The sequence below is a fragment of the Lytechinus pictus genome, chromosome 13 (genome assembly GCF_037042905.1).
Source record: "Lytechinus pictus isolate F3 Inbred chromosome 13, Lp3.0, whole genome shotgun sequence".
Lineage (NCBI taxonomy): Eukaryota > Metazoa > Echinodermata > Echinoidea > Temnopleuroida > Toxopneustidae > Lytechinus > Lytechinus pictus.
In genome coordinates this window covers 8,768,246-8,787,016 of record NC_087257.1, presented here as the reverse complement: position 1 = coordinate 8,787,016, position 18,771 = coordinate 8,768,246, and the positions used below count along the sequence as shown (strand labels likewise).

At 36.8% G+C, this 18,771-nt stretch overlaps 1 protein-coding gene across 1 annotated transcript; it reads right to left on the bottom strand.

The window, feature by feature from the left end:
* Positions 1 to 3,389: 3,389 nt before the first annotated feature.
* On the bottom strand, positions 3,390 to 18,053 carry LOC129274479 (uncharacterized). The gene is made up of 11 exons (XM_064108684.1): positions 16,921 to 18,053; positions 14,942 to 15,089; positions 14,224 to 14,496; positions 13,478 to 13,573; positions 12,187 to 12,317; positions 11,218 to 11,312; positions 9,956 to 10,112; positions 9,265 to 9,366; positions 8,025 to 8,183; positions 6,923 to 7,018; positions 3,390 to 4,857 (listed from the first exon to the last, which is right to left on the bottom strand). Exons 1-11 carry the CDS (start codon positions 17,431 to 17,433, stop codon positions 4,729 to 4,731), a joined length of 1,899 nt encoding a protein of 632 aa, XP_063964754.1. The 5' UTR covers positions 17,434 to 18,053; the 3' UTR covers positions 3,390 to 4,728.
* Between the last annotated feature and the right edge of the window lie 718 nt (positions 18,054 to 18,771).

Below are 18,771 nucleotides of genomic sequence, written 5' to 3'. Positions count from 1 at the left end.
GGAGAAAGAAAGGGGAAGGGAAAGGAAAGGGGAAAAGGAAAGGGAAAAGAAAACGAAGAAATCCCATTTTTTTAATGGAAAAGGAAGGAAAGCGGGAAAATGTAGGAAAGAAGAACATTAAGGCCTATGTAATGCAATAACACGGTGGGAAATAAATTAAAAGATAAAAAATGGCAAACAATAGCGGGAAACGAAGGTAGAATGTAATTCGCCAAAAGCTAAATTGGAAAACAAAGGAAAGGGACAAGAAAAATAAATAATAATACGACCGGGCTGCCGATGATTGAAATTAAAGAACGGGAAGAAAGACGGGCTGCATACAACATTGTGCTATCACGTTGCTAAATTTTATGCAAATGAGCTACCGGTGCTTTGCCCCAGACCCCATGCAGTAGGGGTTCTTCATTTAAAACCTTCAAATGGCTCTATAACGCCCCCCGTTCAATCACTGGCATACAGGCGCGGAGGGGGGGGGGGGGGTCTTGGTTCCACACCCAAGAGGAAATAAAAGAAATTAAAGGAGACAACATATAATGAAATGAACGGAACCAATGAAATGTGTTATTTGCTGAATATAATGAAAAAATCTATCACATAATTAGAATTTAATTTCAATAGGCAATATTTTTCCAGCTCGCTTTGCACACTGGCGACTTTTTACAAACTTTTCCAAAATTGCTATGTTTTGCCCCCCCCAAATATTTGGTGATTACGCAACTGGGTTAAATAAATGTGTTGTGTAAGAGCTATATTCTGTATATGCCCGCGATTTTGATTAAAATAGCGGCAATCTTTGAAGTTTTACATGTTTTATGATGGCTTTGATATCAAGAAGTTCCGGGGGCTCCGCCCCGGACCCCAACCGCACAGCACTGCGTATGGAAGGGTTGGGCCATGGCCCCAAAAAGTTCTACAGACAAGAAAAAAAAGGAGGAAAGAAAAGCAAAGGAAAAGTGTAGGATATGATTTTATTTACTGAATATAATGTCAAAAAATAGCTCAAAGTTAGATTCTCATGAAAAGGTGATTTTTTTCTCGCTCGCTTCGCTCGCTCTGGACTTATATAGAGCAGCTTTTTAGAACATGTGCTATACTGCGCCCCTCGTTTTTTTTTTTTTTTTACTCTTCACGCTACTGCCGCAAAGAATCCTGTTCACAGTGGCGTACAGACCACAAAAAAAGGAATCTAAAGAGAGAAGAGTGAAATATATTATTTTTTGGATATCATGTCAAAAATCTAGCACAACATTTTAATTTTTCAATTAAAAAGGTCAAAATTTTTGCTCGCTCGCTTCGCTCGCTTGAAACTTTTTTTAAAGATAAATTCAGCCCGATACGCAATATCTGGCCTTCTCAATGTGTCGCCTCATTACACCATTACGCCTGTTCATACCATGATATGACCGGGAAATTTTTGGCTCTTGCCCCCCCTGGCCACCGACCCCTGTTACGCCGCTGCACATTTAGGTCCCTAGCTAGTCCCACCTCTGGCCTGCAAGATACCGTGATAAATCATAGGGGCATCATTTTTTAAATATCATTTTGTGTCTTGGGGATCCTGCGAATTGACAGTATAAATGAAAGTGGCACATGCCTATTCTCCATTGCTTCATCCTACGATGAGGAATAAAAAAATAGGATTGATGTATTAAAAGATAGGATTGATTTGAATCATATTCGTGTGTTCATTAATTGGCAACGAAAGTTTGACGAAAGGTGTCCTGCCCGGTGTCCTGTTCAAAGCTAAATGAAATGTGTGCCATTCTCTTCACAAATCGGAGTTCGAGTTTATTTGAATGAATGGAATTATAAAAATCAAGAAGGGGCCATTCAATAATTAAAACAATGAAACATAAATCTCCTCATTCGAGCTTGACCACACATTTTACAAAACAACCCTAAATGAGTTATTTCTCAATTTTATTCGGTTTTATCCCCCCTGATGTACAATTTTACACAGGACATTTTAATAATGTCTATGCAAAACATAGGCTTATCGTAAAAAAAAACCCCACAAGGTCAACAATATCTGAAAATACATGATTTAACTATAAATAGTTTGCCACGATCTTTCTATATTTTTTTTGGTACTATAATAACAAAATATGAAATGATACATAAATGATTGCCACAACCAAGCTTGAAATTGAAAGTAGAAATGGAGAAACGAGATGCCGGGAGAGATAAATGATAGTAAAAAAGAATGTGTTTGCGTGTTATAGAGAGAGATAGAGAGAGTTTCAAGTTTCAAGTTTATTTTTATTGATTTCAAATCCAAACATAAAGGATTACAATAAAAATGAAATGCACAATTTTTTTTTACAAATTAGTATCGAACATCAAGTAATTTACAATGATAAATTAACATTTCTAACAATAAACAGAGTGACAAATTAAACGAAACCAAAACAAAAGGAGAAATATAACAAAACAAATCAAATGCAGGAAAAAAAAATCAACTATATGCTGTCAGAGAGAGTGAGAGAGAGAGAGAGGGGGGGGGGGAGAGGGCATTATAGAGAGAGGGGGGTGGTAGGGGCCGGGGAGAGGGCCGGGAGATAAACCTTTCCTGATAATATCCTAAGAATTTACAAATTGAAAAAATGAATTCCCAACCTATTCAAACCCCTCTAGCTCTCTCTGCACCTTATCCCCTCTTTTAAAATTATGGGGAAAATTGTAAGCACCAAGTGGAATACCTCAACATTAAACCACTCTCTCTATCTCTCTTCACATGCCTTACCGATTCATTTGTTACATTATTCCCTCATTTCTTTTCATTCCCTTTTCTTTCTTTTTTTCCTTCCTTTGTTTTCTTTCTTTGCCTTTTCTCTCTGTCTTTTTTCCTTTCTGTCTTCTTTCTTTCTTTCCTTCTTTCTTTCTTTCTTTCTTTCTTTCTTTCTTTCTTTCTTTCTTTCTTTCTTTCTTTCTTTCTTTCTTTCTTTCTTTCTTTCTTTCTTTCCTTCCTTCCTTCCTTCCTTCCTTCCTTCTTTCTTTCTTTCTTTCTTTCTTTCTTTCTTTCTTTCTTTCTTTCTTTCTTTCTTTCTTTCTTTCTTTCTTTCTTTCTTTCTTTCTTTCTATGATTCATTTTATTTTGTCATTCTTTCTTGTTCTTTTTCTTATTTTTTTCCTTCCTCCCTTCCTTCCTTCCTTCCTTCCACCCTTTCTACTTTTTAAAAAAACTGTTTGTTCGTTTCTTCCTTCTCGTCTTGTCCAGCTCCCCTCTTTTCATTTCTTTACTCACCGTGAATAAGCATAATTTCATACTCCTTTCACTAAAATCGGTTTAAAAAAGCTGATTTAATCAGGATAATAACAATTTATACAAACATACACTTTTATTTTAAGGCGAAACCTACTATCCACATAACGAGATCACACTCTCTCTATCTCGATAAATAATGCATACAATTTAATGTCTTAATTCATGCAAACAATTAATATTAATCATACATGCAACTATTTCAAAGCATTCAGCAATAATATGAAATAAGTAAAATCATGATATCACAAAAATATATTGGCAAAAAGATTGTTATAGTTGGGAAAATGAAATGACTTATCATGATTGTAATGATAGTATTAAGAGATCATGACATGTATGTTACAATCAAGCAATAACAGCTTTTACAAATAAAACATTTTACTTCAACTATTTCTTTAATGTCCAACATGCCCCATCAATAAGTTGATTTGATCATAGAAATAAAATTTTACAAGTATGAAATTGAACTATTAAAAAAATCGAATGTTGAAAATAATGCAAAATAAAAAACGAGACATTACTATCACACAGAATAATAACTTTTAAATTTAATTTTATAAAAAATGTATTTTTTTAATACTTTAATTGTGTCATTTATTCTTGAGTTGACCAAGTGGCCCAGTGGGCCTAGATTATACGGCTCCACTGCTTAGAATGTGGGATTATGGGTCAGGAACCCGGTCAAAGTTGAGCAGTTGAAGCTTGAGGTGGTGCTATATCATACAATGTAGTATAGTGGCGCTGTTTTGTCTCGGTTTTAAATTGTGCAGAATAACCAGTATTAATGTCATGGACTCGCTTGTTCGCATATCAGTGATGCGTTTATAACCTTCTTACTTTACATCAGATTTTAATGAAATTTTCAGTACACCCGTCTGACTTTTGTCTTTATTCATCATTTATTAATTCATGTTTTCTTTATAAAAAAAACAGGCTAGTCCCATTCAAGCCAGCTAGAGGCCTGCTTTACAAGGGAGCCCTGCTATCTTGTTTGACCTTTAAATAGCGAATCCACCTAGAAAAAACATGCAGTCTCGTGGAAAAAATCTTTATAATCCAAGTAGATTAGTCATCATGGGTCAGAAAAGGGTAATAGAAGAGGGTGGGGAAAAGGGCCCTTCTGACACCCGGGCCAGGCGGGTGTAATTGGGGTTATGACATATTTTCCTTAGAGCTTGTCGCAGAATTTTAGAAGAAAGAAATGACCCCTTGTCAATGTGCCCCGAGTGCCCGATCCTAGATCCGCTGTTCCCTAATCTACTTTCCTCAAAACTCGAGTGGTAAATCGAAAAATTTCCAGAAACATGAAGACGTCCATAAATAATGATTCGTCCCATGCATTTTTTTCTTCAAAAAAGCTTTTGTTATTCATCTTATTCCTTAAAAACAATTTTCGAGACAATTGACCCCTTACACTCTGTTTATATCTGCCTATCAACGTTTGGACCGGTTACACCAAGGCATCATCTATGAAGATCATCGAACATGACCGTACTCTGTGTGTCGTTGGGTCCTTGTAAGCTCGGTTTCAGAGGAGGATCGTTCCGCCTGACGTAGTCCCGTAAAAACGCTTGGACACCACGTACTCCTTGCTGCGAGAGAAGAGGAAAAACAATTCACATGAAATTAAAACGAGAGGTTTGATTTCTTGTGATTGAGAAAGACGCTATATAGGCGTAGCTGAAATAAAAACGGCGGACGAATGAGGAGAACTGTAAGAATTATTCTAGGTCCTCGCTTCACATCATATATGCGTGACTCTGCACTTGAAACACTTTACTTAAAGTTTTTAGCTGATTGAAGAAAGGATTTAATTATGTCTTTCCTTTGCACAGAAACTGGAAAAGAATGAAAGACTATCACACCTGATCCCTAAGCCGAAGGATGTCGGCAGAATCCTATATAAGAAACAGTAGGGTCAGGCAACTGAGATGTAGGACTCAAAGACTTCGACAAAGTACCATCCCTTACCTTGTTGACTTATTGTAACTTATATGTAACTGAAAATTCTCATAATTTTTGTTAAGATTTTGATTACTTTGCTTTTAGAATATCACTTTTCCAATATAAACTGAGCTTAGACTTTTCTCTCTTTTTCGTTTTAATCTTTTTCATGTTCATAAAAACGTTAACGCACGTTTGCTAATTGTTCTTATATATCAATAAATGTATGAGTCACACGAGGTTTTTTTTATATTCCAAGACTTCTGGAATTTAAATAGATTTGTTAGCCGTCCTACACAATTATAGCCTTATTTTTCAGTTACTATGACCTATAATTACTTACATTGTAATAAATTGTAAACCAGTGGTAATTTATGAACGAACATCTTCTTTTATTTTTTGATGAGTGTAATAAAAAGCATCAATGCTTCACTATGTGCAATACTAATTTTTTGATGATAATAATGTGAATAATAAAAATGATAGTCATATAATATTAAAGGTAATGATAAAAATAATAAGAATGAAATCTTAGATTAATTATGATAATGAATTAAATAATAAATGGTTATAGAATGATTGTATTACAATGATGATTGATTTCACAAAAACGAATGAATGTATTATTCATTCAGGCATATGATTATTATTATTTTTTATGTATTTTGGAATTGTGTTTCTAATTCCCGTTTTTCGTTATGTTGTCGTAAGTTTTATGTATTCGTAATTCCGAAGCTTCGTTATTCCGAAGGTTCGTATTTCCGAAGGTTCGGATATTCCGAAAGTTCGTTAGTCCGAAAACGAAATGAGGTTCGTAATTCCGAAGGTTCGTTAGTCCTAAAATGAAGTGAGGTTCGTAATTCCGAAGGTTCGTTAATCCGAAAACGAAATGAGGTTCGTAATTCCGAAGGTTCGTTAGTCCGAAAACGAAATGATTAACGAACCTTATTTCGTTTTCGGACTAACGAACCTTCGGATCAACGAACCTTATTTCGTTTTCGGATTAACGAACCTTCGGAACAACGAACCTTATTTCGTTTTCGGATTAACGAACCTTCGGAACATCGAACCTTATTTCGTTTTCGGATTATCGAACCTTCGGAATAACGATCCTTCGGAATAACGCCACAAATGTCCGGATTAACGATCCCTTTTACGTTTTCGGATTAACGAACATCGAGGTATAGGCAATTTACGTGTTTCGGAATTACGAACCTTCGGAATTACGAAGTGTAACCATATTTGTGCATTTGATTTTATTTCTGAAAATCTGTAATTCGGCCTTTGGGTCGCGAATGATTTTTTCGTTCAATAAACCATTTCTATTCTATTTCTATTTAAAGATATCCTCAATTTTTTTTAATTTTGTAAAATTTGGGGAGGCAAAAAACGTCTTTACCGGAACTGAATCCAGGCCCCAAGCTTAAATGCAGGTACCTGCACAGTGGTCTAGAGGTTAAAGTATCAGCGTTCTAAGCTGGGGCCCGGTTTCGATTCCCGGCAGAGGCATATTTTCTGACTCATCAGATTTTCAAAAAAGGGTGGATATATAGCTTTGGGAAAGTTTGATTTAAGCTACGCCTGTACGATTATTTTCACATCATCATATTGTATATATTGTTATTAGCTATATTATTATTATTATCATTATTATTATTGTTATTATTACTATATCATCGTTATATTATTTAATTATTCAGTATAATACTTTACCTGGACGAGAAAGTCCCTATCTTTTGGCTCGAGTTCGAAGTCTGTAGTATCGACATACACAGTATCGATACCTAACGTGCGGTTGACATCCTCTTCCTTAAAATCGGGAAATGATAAAAAGAAAGATTTTCCCCATAAAATCAACAACAAATTACAAATTAGACTTCTTATTATTTGTCTTACGGAGGCAAAAACAGTAAATTAGGCAATCAATACAATATATTCTGGTGATCTGTTATATTATCTTCATCATCATCACTGTTATCACCATCATCATCACCATCATCATCACCATCATCATCACCCCCATCATTATCCCCATCATCATCATCACCATCATCACCATCATCATCACTATCACCATCATCATTATCATCATCATCATCATCATCACTACATTTATCAACAATTCCATCAATACACCAAAACTAATTTCTGTAAAAATGTCATATTTCCATCGACGAGTAATGTCTTCGGATAACGCAACTCATCGCAGTACTGTCTAATAATAGGCCTACTCACCGTAACAAATAATCTTTTCACAATGACAAGTAATGTTTTTAGAGCGTCCCAAGTAAGTCGGAAAGAATCTTAATATTGTTAACAACAATATTCTACTACAACTTTGAAAACGCAACGTTATCGCGCAGCACTGTCTAATTAACACCGTAACAAATATCCTCTCTATATTAATGAGTAATGTCTCTTGAAGCGTCCCAAGGAAGTCGGAAAGACCGTTAATATCTGTAATCACCATTATCTAATAAATATCGAAAACGCAACGCAATCGCAGCACAGTCTCAGCCTTAACGTAACAAACATAATTTTCACATAGACCACTAATGTCTCTTTAAGCGTTCCAAGTTAGTCGGAATGACCGCTAATATCTTTAACCACCGCATTTGTCTACTAAAATTTTGAAAACTCAACGCAATCGCAGCACAGTTTCAATATTACCGTAACAAATATCCTCTTGATATTGACCAGTACTGTCTCTTGAAGCGCCCAGATGAAGTCGAAATGACCGCTTAATATTTTTAACCACAATTTTCTACTACAACTTTAAAAACGCAACGCAATCGCAGGACAGTCTCATCCTTACCGTAACAAATATCCTCTTCACATTGACCAGTAATGTCTCTTGAAGCGTTCCAAGGAAGTCGGAAAAACCGGTGATATCCTTGCGGGCATACCCCTGGAAGCTAGCTTGTATGCCCACCCCTCGCTCCTCGGCGAATGCCTGTAGTTCGTCAAACGTAATCTATATAGATGGCAGAAGATAGACTGATATCAATAAACTAATTCACAATTATGCTACTAAATTTATGTGTATGGCATGACGCGGGTCTACAATTAACTGGTCTAAAAATGTACAACACCCATTCAGTCGTGCACCCATTACAGCTAAAAATGTAAAGATGCGATAAATTTTCGTAGGTAGGTGGTTAAATATAGCGTATTTTCGCAATCACTACCAAGACGTTTTCTACAACGCATCAATTCCTTTGATTATACAAGTCAAATCAGAATGAACAGCCAAGAGGGTTTTGTCAAAAGTTGGTGGATCGTCCGAAGATTCGGACCTGATGAACAATTGTATACATATAATGTCGTTTGTCCATATTCCAGGCCGACACTGCTCTTTTGATTCACTGATGTTTGACAAAGTTTTGTTTGTCATTGAATGTCTTTTGACAAATAGATTCTCTGCGTTATATAAAGCACCTGCGTACTGATTGCGAAAATGCCCTATTGGAACAGGTGCGCTAACACCGTCGACGACTTAAAGGAGACGTTACATTTCTCCTCAATTGAAAAGAAAGTGTTATAAGAGAGAATTACACGACTCAGAAATTACTTTCTCTTCCATTTCTTTCTTCTTTTTTCTCTTTTCTTCCCTTCCCCCCTTTTCACAACTCAAAAAAGCACAGGGGGAAGTTGCCCCCCTGCCCACCCGGCCGTTAAGCCCCCTTTGCATCTACATTGCGATCATTTTAATTATTCTCAATCCTGCCAGTTTAAAGAAAATTAACTGTCAAAGTTAAAACTGTTTATGTCGAGATTTTCTTAAGTTCGTCATCCATTCACAAATCGAAAGTCAATTATTGCCGCCAACAATCAGTCAGCCGTGTTAAAGATATCTGACAGAAAACATATAAAAACTATTAAATATGGCTCTTATGGAAGGGGATTATTGATTACTGAAATACCTGAGAGAGCAAAATGATCTAACATGTCTAACGAAAACAAGAGGCGAAATTAATATCATCAGTTACAATTCTTATCCCCAAATCATTATAATCATGTTTTCTTTTCAATCATGATGTTTAAATTAAAGTCACCTCATCATCGTTGTTGTGGTCCATTTGGTTGAATATGTCATCTACCGTCAGCTCGTCACCAAACAGATCTTCACGATGCTTTGCATTGAAGTAAGGTGGATTCTACAGGAATAAAAAAAAACGAGAGAGAGAGAGAGAGAGTAATGAGAAAATGAATTCATCTCAACGTTAAGGTTGAAAGAGGTTTCAAAATATAGTAGATCTATTTCGAAAGTAGGCCTTATGAGATTTTTACAACAAGCCTCCGTTATAACGATCATGCCTTGTATGAGTAATGGGTAATATATCGGCATCAGTATTATCATCGTACTCATCATCATCATCATCATCATCCTCCTCCTCACCATCATTATTAGATTCATCATCATCATCATCCTCCTCATCATCATCATCCTCCTACTCACAATCATTATCACATTCATTATCATCACCATCATCATCATCATCATCATCACCATCATCATCATCATCGTCGTCGTCGTTGTCATCTTCATTGTCATATAAAGTAAGTAGAAAATGTGACTGTGCTAAATTTAAAACAATGTACAATTGTGGTCGAAATGTTCATTGAACGACAAAGACAAGATATATAGAAAAGACATATGAAAAATGTTCGGCCGTGGGATGAGAAAGAAAGCCAAAGATGGTCTTGAAATGGTCATTTAGAAGACGAAATATTCTATATACATACCATAGAGAAAGCATCTCTGAGTTCACTCCTGCTGATCACACTATTCTCATTGATGTCGCTCTCACTAAGCAGTTTCAGGAACCCCGACATAGCAGTAGTTACTCGGGCATGCTCTCTCGTTTGTTCTTCACGTTTCTTTCTTATCTTCTTCCGCAATCTGAAATAAATGATGAAATCATCATCGACTTGAACTTCAAGCAAAACATACACATTTTTTCAGCTTTATTTGCATAGGAATTAACTCTCGTATGTGAGTGATATCTGCTCATTAAAGGAGTTTTCATTTTGCAACACACCTAGGCCTATGCTTCTACGACGATGAAATTGAATATTGAACCATCTGCGCATGCCTCAACTCTGAGGTTTTCTCCGTCCTGCCTATAGTAGGGAGTTTTCGCTCAGAGAAGTACGTTAATTAGATTCAAGAACAGAGTTAATGTATTGTCAAATGTACGGCATGACAGAGAACAATAGATAAGTTTTTGTCGAAAATTGATGAATGAAAACAGCAGTTTAATCCTTGACACTGGACAAACGACATATTATCTGCAATTTTTCGTCAGCTCTGAAATTCATGACGAAATTAATTGCAGTTCCGATTCAACGACCCTCGACATAGGCTCAATTGTGATTTGACTTGCATTTTCAATGCATTTGCTGTGTTGTAGGATTCATTATGCGTAGCTGTGAGAAAACTCTTTAATTACTGCTGTGCTGCAAACGACAACCTTACTGCACAGTTTTGGTCACGTGCTTTCTTTGTCACGAGTACATTTTGTCGTCAAATAGAAAATTATCCGCACGACGCAAACAATATGTAGGTAACATCCAACGGCAAAGGTAAGTGTTACACCGTCGCAGAAGCGAACGTGTCCAAAATGAAAATTCATTAGGGATTCTTAATTCCACGACGCCCGACGAATTCAAGAATTCAGTATTCCTAAATGTATTGAAAAGCCTGTCAAATGACAATGAACAGCTGGAATTAAGTCTTGTCGAAAATATTGGTAAACCGGAACAGCAGTTTCCTTCTAAGTTCTGGTGCTGACGGAAAGATTGCAAATATGCCGTCTGTCCAGAGTCCAGCACGAAACTGCTGCTTTGATTCACCATGCAGTTTTCGACAAAGACTTCTTGGCTGTTCATTGCCATGAATGGCATTTGACAATAGATTTTCTCTGTTCCTGACTCCGTCGTACTCTTTTCAGACGGAGAACGGACGGAGGACAGTTCTGTAAATTTACAGTCGAATGAAACCATACCTTGCCAGTTTTGTTGGAGGGAGCGGTTGTGGTGGCATCGTCGTTTCTCGTTTGGCTAGTTTATCCACCATCACGTCTTGTTCGTCGCTAGAATACTGTAGACACACCGGAGATACAACATTTTAAAATCTTGGTAAAAGAAATGGAAACTTTTTTTACAATACAAAAATTGTTCGGTGCAAAACATCATGATAGTAGACTCCATTCTATAGATTCTAATTACAGATTTTACACCAAGTCTGTTTTGAATCTATTTTCTATCCCGTGGACTGATAATGTTGATGCGTTTGTCTGCTATAGTTTAGAAACCCTTTTTCTAATTTTTTAAAATGATTAGATCCGACTCTGCAATGAGTTAATACCAAGCCTGGTATATCTTCATATAATCTAGAATCAGGGCGGATATTCATAAAAAAGAATGGATAACTATTTTTTTAATGCCACAATTACCGTTTTGCCTAAAGAAAGAATTTTGAAACACGCATTGAAGATTTTTCAAAGTATTTTTTTTCAACAAGGGAACCTTATTTATATACAACACTCTGCTTCTAATGTTTTCATCACATTTCTGTTTTATGTACTCAATAAAGTTGAGAATGCTTTTTCTTTATGTTGTGTTTTATATTGTTGTTCGGCTATTATCATATCGAAGTTTTGTAATGTCACTGATTTTTTGAAATAAAATCTAAATTAAATGAAAATGAATAATTTGTCAATGATGTAATACACTCTAAAAAACGAAGAGCTAAATAAGCTCTTAAAGATCGTGTATACATGTAATGACTGCACTTCGAAGTGCTGATATGTCTAGTTCAAAATTGAACCAGAGAAATCAGCACTCCGAAGTGCAGTCACTATACACGCTCTTTAAGAGCTAAATTAGTTCTTCGCAGCTCTCCGTTTTTAGAGTGTATGAGTATTCCGTAACAAAGTGAAATGAAAATAGACTTTTCCTTTTTTTAAACTTACCAATAACATACCAATCGTACGAGGGTTGGTGGACCCAAACCTCTCCTTCCTGTCCCACAGTCTTCCGATGTCTTCTAGTGGCTGCAGACGTCGTAGCATGCTGTCTTCCGGATTCAGCGATAACCACCACCCTACATGGAAAACAAATGTGAAGAATAGAATCACGATGTTTATTCCATTAATTAAGTTCATTCATGCAATTCTCGAAGTTAAATGTTTATCCCGCCTCTTTCCTCTACATCTGTGACAAATCTAGCACATTTTAGTAAAGATGCAGCAGTGTACATTTGTGTCTCCGGTGCCGTTTCATAATGCTGTTCGTAAGTTAGAAGCGACTTTAAGAACGACTGGTGATCCTTTCTTGTGGTAAATGGTATTTTCATTGGTAATGCACTGGCGCGTAAGAAAGGATCACCAGTCGTTCTTAAAGTCGCTCTTAACTTACGAACAGCTTTATGAAACGGCCTTTGAGGTCCCGATTATGGCAACTTAACCAATGACAACTACCATGGCAACAATGCTCACCAGCCAATCAAAATCAAGGATTTCATGAATGTAACCATCGAATGGCAAAGTTACTATAAAAGTAACTTTTATGCAAAGGGGCCCAGATCCCAGGAGAATAACAATAATAATAATAATAGCGGTATATTTACCCAGGGTAGCCGCTTCAGTTCCGAAAACTGTTCTCCCAGCGGGCCCTGCTATTATTACCCCGGCTTTAGCTGGGCTGCCTAGGCGCTCAAGCATTCAAGGAATTAATCCTGCCGGGTACCCATTTATCTCACCTGGGTCGAGAAGGGGAATTCGTCTTACTGCTCTACATATTTATGCTTAACCAAGGGTTAAAAACTTGATCCCTAAACACGTTATTTCATTATTGGTCAAAGTATGGACCTATGATTGTAGGTTCATGGTCAAAGATACCCTATAACGGATTTGCGAACGTTTTCTTGTGAAATATATACCTTCTAAATAAGTGCTAACCCATTGAGTTATATAAACACAGCTAATTATGACAGTTTTATGGTATAGCACTAGCATTGTCACAGAATTTGTCTTCCCCATAAGCATACTCATATTTATATTTGTGCTCGCTGAAAATGAAGTGATGGCAAAAGAGAGATAATTCACATATATTTTAGGTAATATACATATATATATATATATATATATATATATAATGTATAATTTGTCATAGTGATTTGTAAAGCGCATTGAAAGTCTTTACCGATTATTATGCGCTATATAAATTTCGGGAATCATTACTATTATTACATGCATTACTCACCATCAAAACAATGAACAGGAAAATTGCACAAGACGCCTCCATCAACGTATACGTCATAACTGTTATGCCTTTTGCTGTGAACGGCTCCAAATAAACCTGCAGCAGAACAATTTTAATTGTTTTACATCATCATTATCGTCGTCATTCATCATCATCATCATCATCCTCACCATGCCTATCTTCATTTTCCCCATATCATCATCCTCATCATCATTTTTACCAATATCATCATCATCATCATCATCATCATCATCACCATCTTCATTTCCCCCATATCATCATATCATCACCACCACCACTAACACCACCACCACCACCACCACCACCACCACCACCACCACCATCATCATCATCATCATCATCATCACCATCTTCATTTTCCCCATATCATCATCATCATCATCATCATCACCATCTTCATTTTCCCCATATCATCATCATCATCATCATCATCACCATCTTCATTTTCCCCATATCATCATCATCACCATCTTCATTTTCCCCATATCATCATCATCCTCACCATGCCTATCTTCATTTTTCCCATATCATCATCATCATCCTCATCATCATCATCACCATGATCACCATCTTCATTTTCCCCATATCATCATCATTATCATCATCATCATCATCATCATCACCACCACCACCACCAACACCACCACCACCACCACCATCATCATCATCGTCGTCGTCGTCGCCATCATCATCATCATCATCATCAATGACGTCGATCACCTAACCTGGAATGGCAATGGACATGCGCAGTGCCGTCCTGATGGGCATATTGGGCGTGGTCTTGACGTGGCAATACTCTGCGCTCATCTGACTAAGATTGGTAACCACGATGCAGAGTTCCTTTCCCGTTCGCGTGTACAACTGCCTAAACGTGATATCGGCATCACCGGTCATGTCTGCGAGGCGATCGCCGAACCACTCGAACAGACGACGTGCAGGATGCCATCCAAAATGGCGCAGGAGGTTGGGGATCAGGCTACACGAACCGCATGTTGCGTCTAGAGAGGTAGAGAAATCATATCGATTGGTATAGATTGAGCGAGGAAATTTATCACATTTGAATACTCCAAATAAACATGATGATATCTGCTTCCAGATTTATAATCATTGATAATCGACAACGCGATCAAATTTGTTTTCTGATGACTCTCAGCTTTTTTTTTAAACGCCAGTCTAACCCAACAAAAAGTTTGTTTAAAAGAAATAGAAAAAATCAAACTAGCATAACACTGAACATTTCCTCAAAATCGGATGTAAATTAAAAAAGCTATAACGTTTTAAATTTTCGCTTTGATTCACCGATTATCGACAAAGACCTCTTTGTCATGAAGGGCTTTCGACAATAGATTCTCTACGTTCGAGAAAGCGTCTTCATAATGTCGCGGAAACTCCCTATTGATAGTATGAGGGGGGGGGGGGGGCTGTGGTCTATTTCAAACTTACCAAGGAAGTATTCTTTAAGGTTCATACTGAGGAATTCTTGAACCTCTGTTGAGTTGTATCCCACAGCCAGCAGTGCTGCCCACATAGCACCAGCACTTGCTCCGGCAAAGCGACGGATGTTCTTCCATACCCCTATCCGTTCCAATTCCTGTAAATTTATACAATGATGAGAATAATCAATGGATTGTTATTTACATGGATTTAAATTTGAGCCAACTCCGTAGATGACAATCATTTTCTGTTTCGTAATAAAGGATATTCAATTACCTTATATGATTTGAGGGACCATGTCATTAGTGGTGTATTGAGCCCCCCCCCAAAAAAAAAAAAAGAGGGGCCAGACATGGCGTATCAGGCAAAATTTGTGATAGATTTTGACATAATATTCGGAAAATAATATCATATATTTTACCCTTCTTTCTTTCCTTTTCTTTTATTTTCTCGCTTTTTCGGTCGTGATTTTTTTTGGGGGGTTCATTGCCCCAACCCCCATCTGTATGCCAATGCATGTCATTGTAAATGTCAATCTGCTAAGTGTAAAATTTTTTTTCTTAATTTGATCGCTAACCACAAAACTGTGTAGGTATATAGATTGATCTATAGGTCTACGTGTAGAGAGTGATACATTGACAATTTTAACTCAGTTACCTTTTTTATATACTAAAATAACTTTATAGTCCACCAAATGTTCTGCAAGTTAGCAAAAGCTTGATTCCAATCGCATCAGCTTAATAATACAATTGTGTATTTAAACTCCGAATTGATGAGAAAATTATGACACAGTCAGTTGTAAATTTGTGGGATATTTGAGGAATTTAAATTTTTCATGATGGATATTTTTTGGGTTGGGGAGGAGGGGTGAAGTTTTTTGGATATCCTCCAGCATTAAGCCGTGAATACGTAGATCCCGTTCCCTATAAAATACGCCAACATATTCATCGATGCTACACAAGGCAGCAGAGAATGTTTATTGTGACCCACGATGTTAAAAGAAGGAAGAAAGTGTTCTTTATACGAACCAGCTAAGCTGCCTAAGTGTTAGGAAGATGAAAACCTAAAAGTGACGCTAGCATATAGACTTAACCATTAATGCAGTATTACATTGTATGCTCTTAAGATAAAGTATTCAATGCAATGCAAATATTCAATTATTAATCGCGCCACGTTGCTACAACAAATAAAAGCACAATTTTCTCAACATGATAATTTATATTTAAAAAAATACAAGAATAGATCTAAATGCAACAAAATCAAACGGGACGTTATCGATTTTAAGGTCCTGTAAAACCTATGCAACGCTTCGTGGGTATTTTGTGTTTCATTTGTCTTCAGTCGTTCCATATACAGATATAACCTCCCACTTCCAAATTGCCTATTGTTCACGTATTGATTTAGGGCATTTGAAAAGTAACGATCGATAAATATCGCCGACTAGATTACAGCCCATAGAGCGATATTTGATCACTTCTGTGACACCACACAGTGTTCATCTTTGCAAACGTTATTGCCACCACTCTAAAAATTAAAGCGTTACATGAATATTTTAAAGGTTCGTGCTTGGGGCAAACATCTAAAAGAAATACAGATCTAAAAAATATAAATTTGTTGTCAATTTTAATGGTTGTATCCAACAATGTATTACAAAGAATATCAAGGATTCTGGAAAATAAATCTATAAAGTTTGCTGTAAAGTTGGCTAATATATGAATCTACAAATCTTGGTTAAGAAATAATTATTTCATAATTTATGTAAACCAATGTGAGACAAAGTAGGTTAATTATGTTGATCAATTATTATGTGTCTGAAATAATTTTTATTCCTGAGTGGATAGAGACAGGAGCTTACTCTTGTAGGTTTATCCAACATAATTTCATACAAGTGACCTACCGACTAAGAAAATTATGAAATATTTTTAAAGAAATAATTCAATATTTCAACTTTATTAATGCCAGTTGTTTTCTGAAAAAAAAAGACTTACCCTAATTGCTCCAGCGTATGCCAAACCCTTATTACCCCCTCCTTCGAAGACAATATTCTCAAAGGGGTACTGAAAGTGGTCGTACTGTATAAGATTAATCGAGTCTTCATCGCCGTCATGGCCCCGATTTTCGGACCCGGATTTCTTGTCGTCGTCGTCATCATCGTCGTCGTCCTCATTCTTTCTCTTTCTCAGTGATTTCTTATCCTTTGACTTTGACTTCTGTTCGACTTTGTTGCGCAGGTCCTTCAGAGCCATCTGTCCGGTATAGCTAAGCGGCTCCAACGTCCTCCTCCGTTTCTGCGATCTCGAGGTCGACACCCGTCGGCCGTGCTCATTGATCACGACGAAACCTGCCTTCTTTGCTTTGCTTGGCGGCTTCGATCTCCTTTTCGAAGATGGTACCTTGCTTTGCCCGTCACGTTCGATCACCAGTGGGTCCTTGGGTACCGCAATAGCAGTATCGGATTTTGTCGGACCGGCATCGGAAATTTTCGACGATTTAGAACCCATGATTGGTTATTTTTCATTTGAATGAAGTGACATCATAATTAATCTATACGGGATTCTATACTTCTCGAGGATTGCTAATCACAGATCCATGTAGGATGATGTCCATTCCACGTAGAGCGTGCCTGGTATCAATGTCTCCATGAATTAAAAATCACTTGTGATCCCATGTCAACGAAAAATCAAACATACAGATTGTGTTTAATACAATGGTGGTCTTAATGAAGGTACAGCATGCGAATTGCGACATCATCCGGAAAATGTATGCATAAATTTTCTATATCCCATTATTTCAAGGCCGGCAGTGAAAAAATAACCCCGTAGAGGATATCGAACAACTAATGAAAACGTCCACCATTAACAAGCTCGATATGCCTACTCTATAGATTTATCGTATAGAGAATACGAACTTGTAGAACACTGAATTTGCGTTTGACACCAATGTTACAATGAATTGCATTATTATTCAGCAACCATGAAGCAAAATATTAATTTGGAAGCAGTGGCGTCTGTCGTTGCCATGCGAGCGTACGCTGCAACGGAGGAGCAGTCAGTGAATACACGGTTAATAGATGACATCTCGTCACAATAAAATGGCCTCAGCATTGGTTTATTTTTGGGGTCAATAAGCACCGTCGGGGATCCTATTCTTCAAAATTCTCCTATTGTCCCGAAGTCGTACTATTATCGTCCTCTTATTGCTCTGCTCCCACCCTTCTTTGAACGTGTAAGCTTGGCAATACGAATGTCGACCCCCCGATAAGGTCACAATTGATTTTTGTTAGTGACTATTTATCGTTTATCTAGCTCGTCGTGCACCTAGAATTAACAGTGACACACCATCTATAATTATGATCTTTATTAAAGGACAAGTCAACCCCAACAAAAAGTTTATGTGAATAAGAAGAAAAAATCCAACGAGCATAATACTGAAAATTTCATCAAAATTGAATGTAAAATAAGAAAGTTATGACATTTTAAAGTTTCGCTTAATTTTACAAAACAGTTATATGCACATCCTGGTCGGTATGCAAATGAGCAGACTGATGACATCACCCACTCACTATTTCTTTTGTATTTTATTATGGGAAATATGAAATATTCTAATTTTCACCTCATTGTCATGTGAACAAAATCTTATTCTCCCCGAACATGAGGAATTACCATTGTTTAACAGTTTATGGTGAAGTCAACATGGTCAAGGTGGTCCTTATTGTCAAATCTGTAGAAATTGAAATATTGTTTAATTCAAACTATACAAAAAACAAAAGAAATAGTGAGTGAGGGGCATCATCGCCTGTTTCATTTGCATGTCACTGAGTTGTGCATAACCTGTTTTGT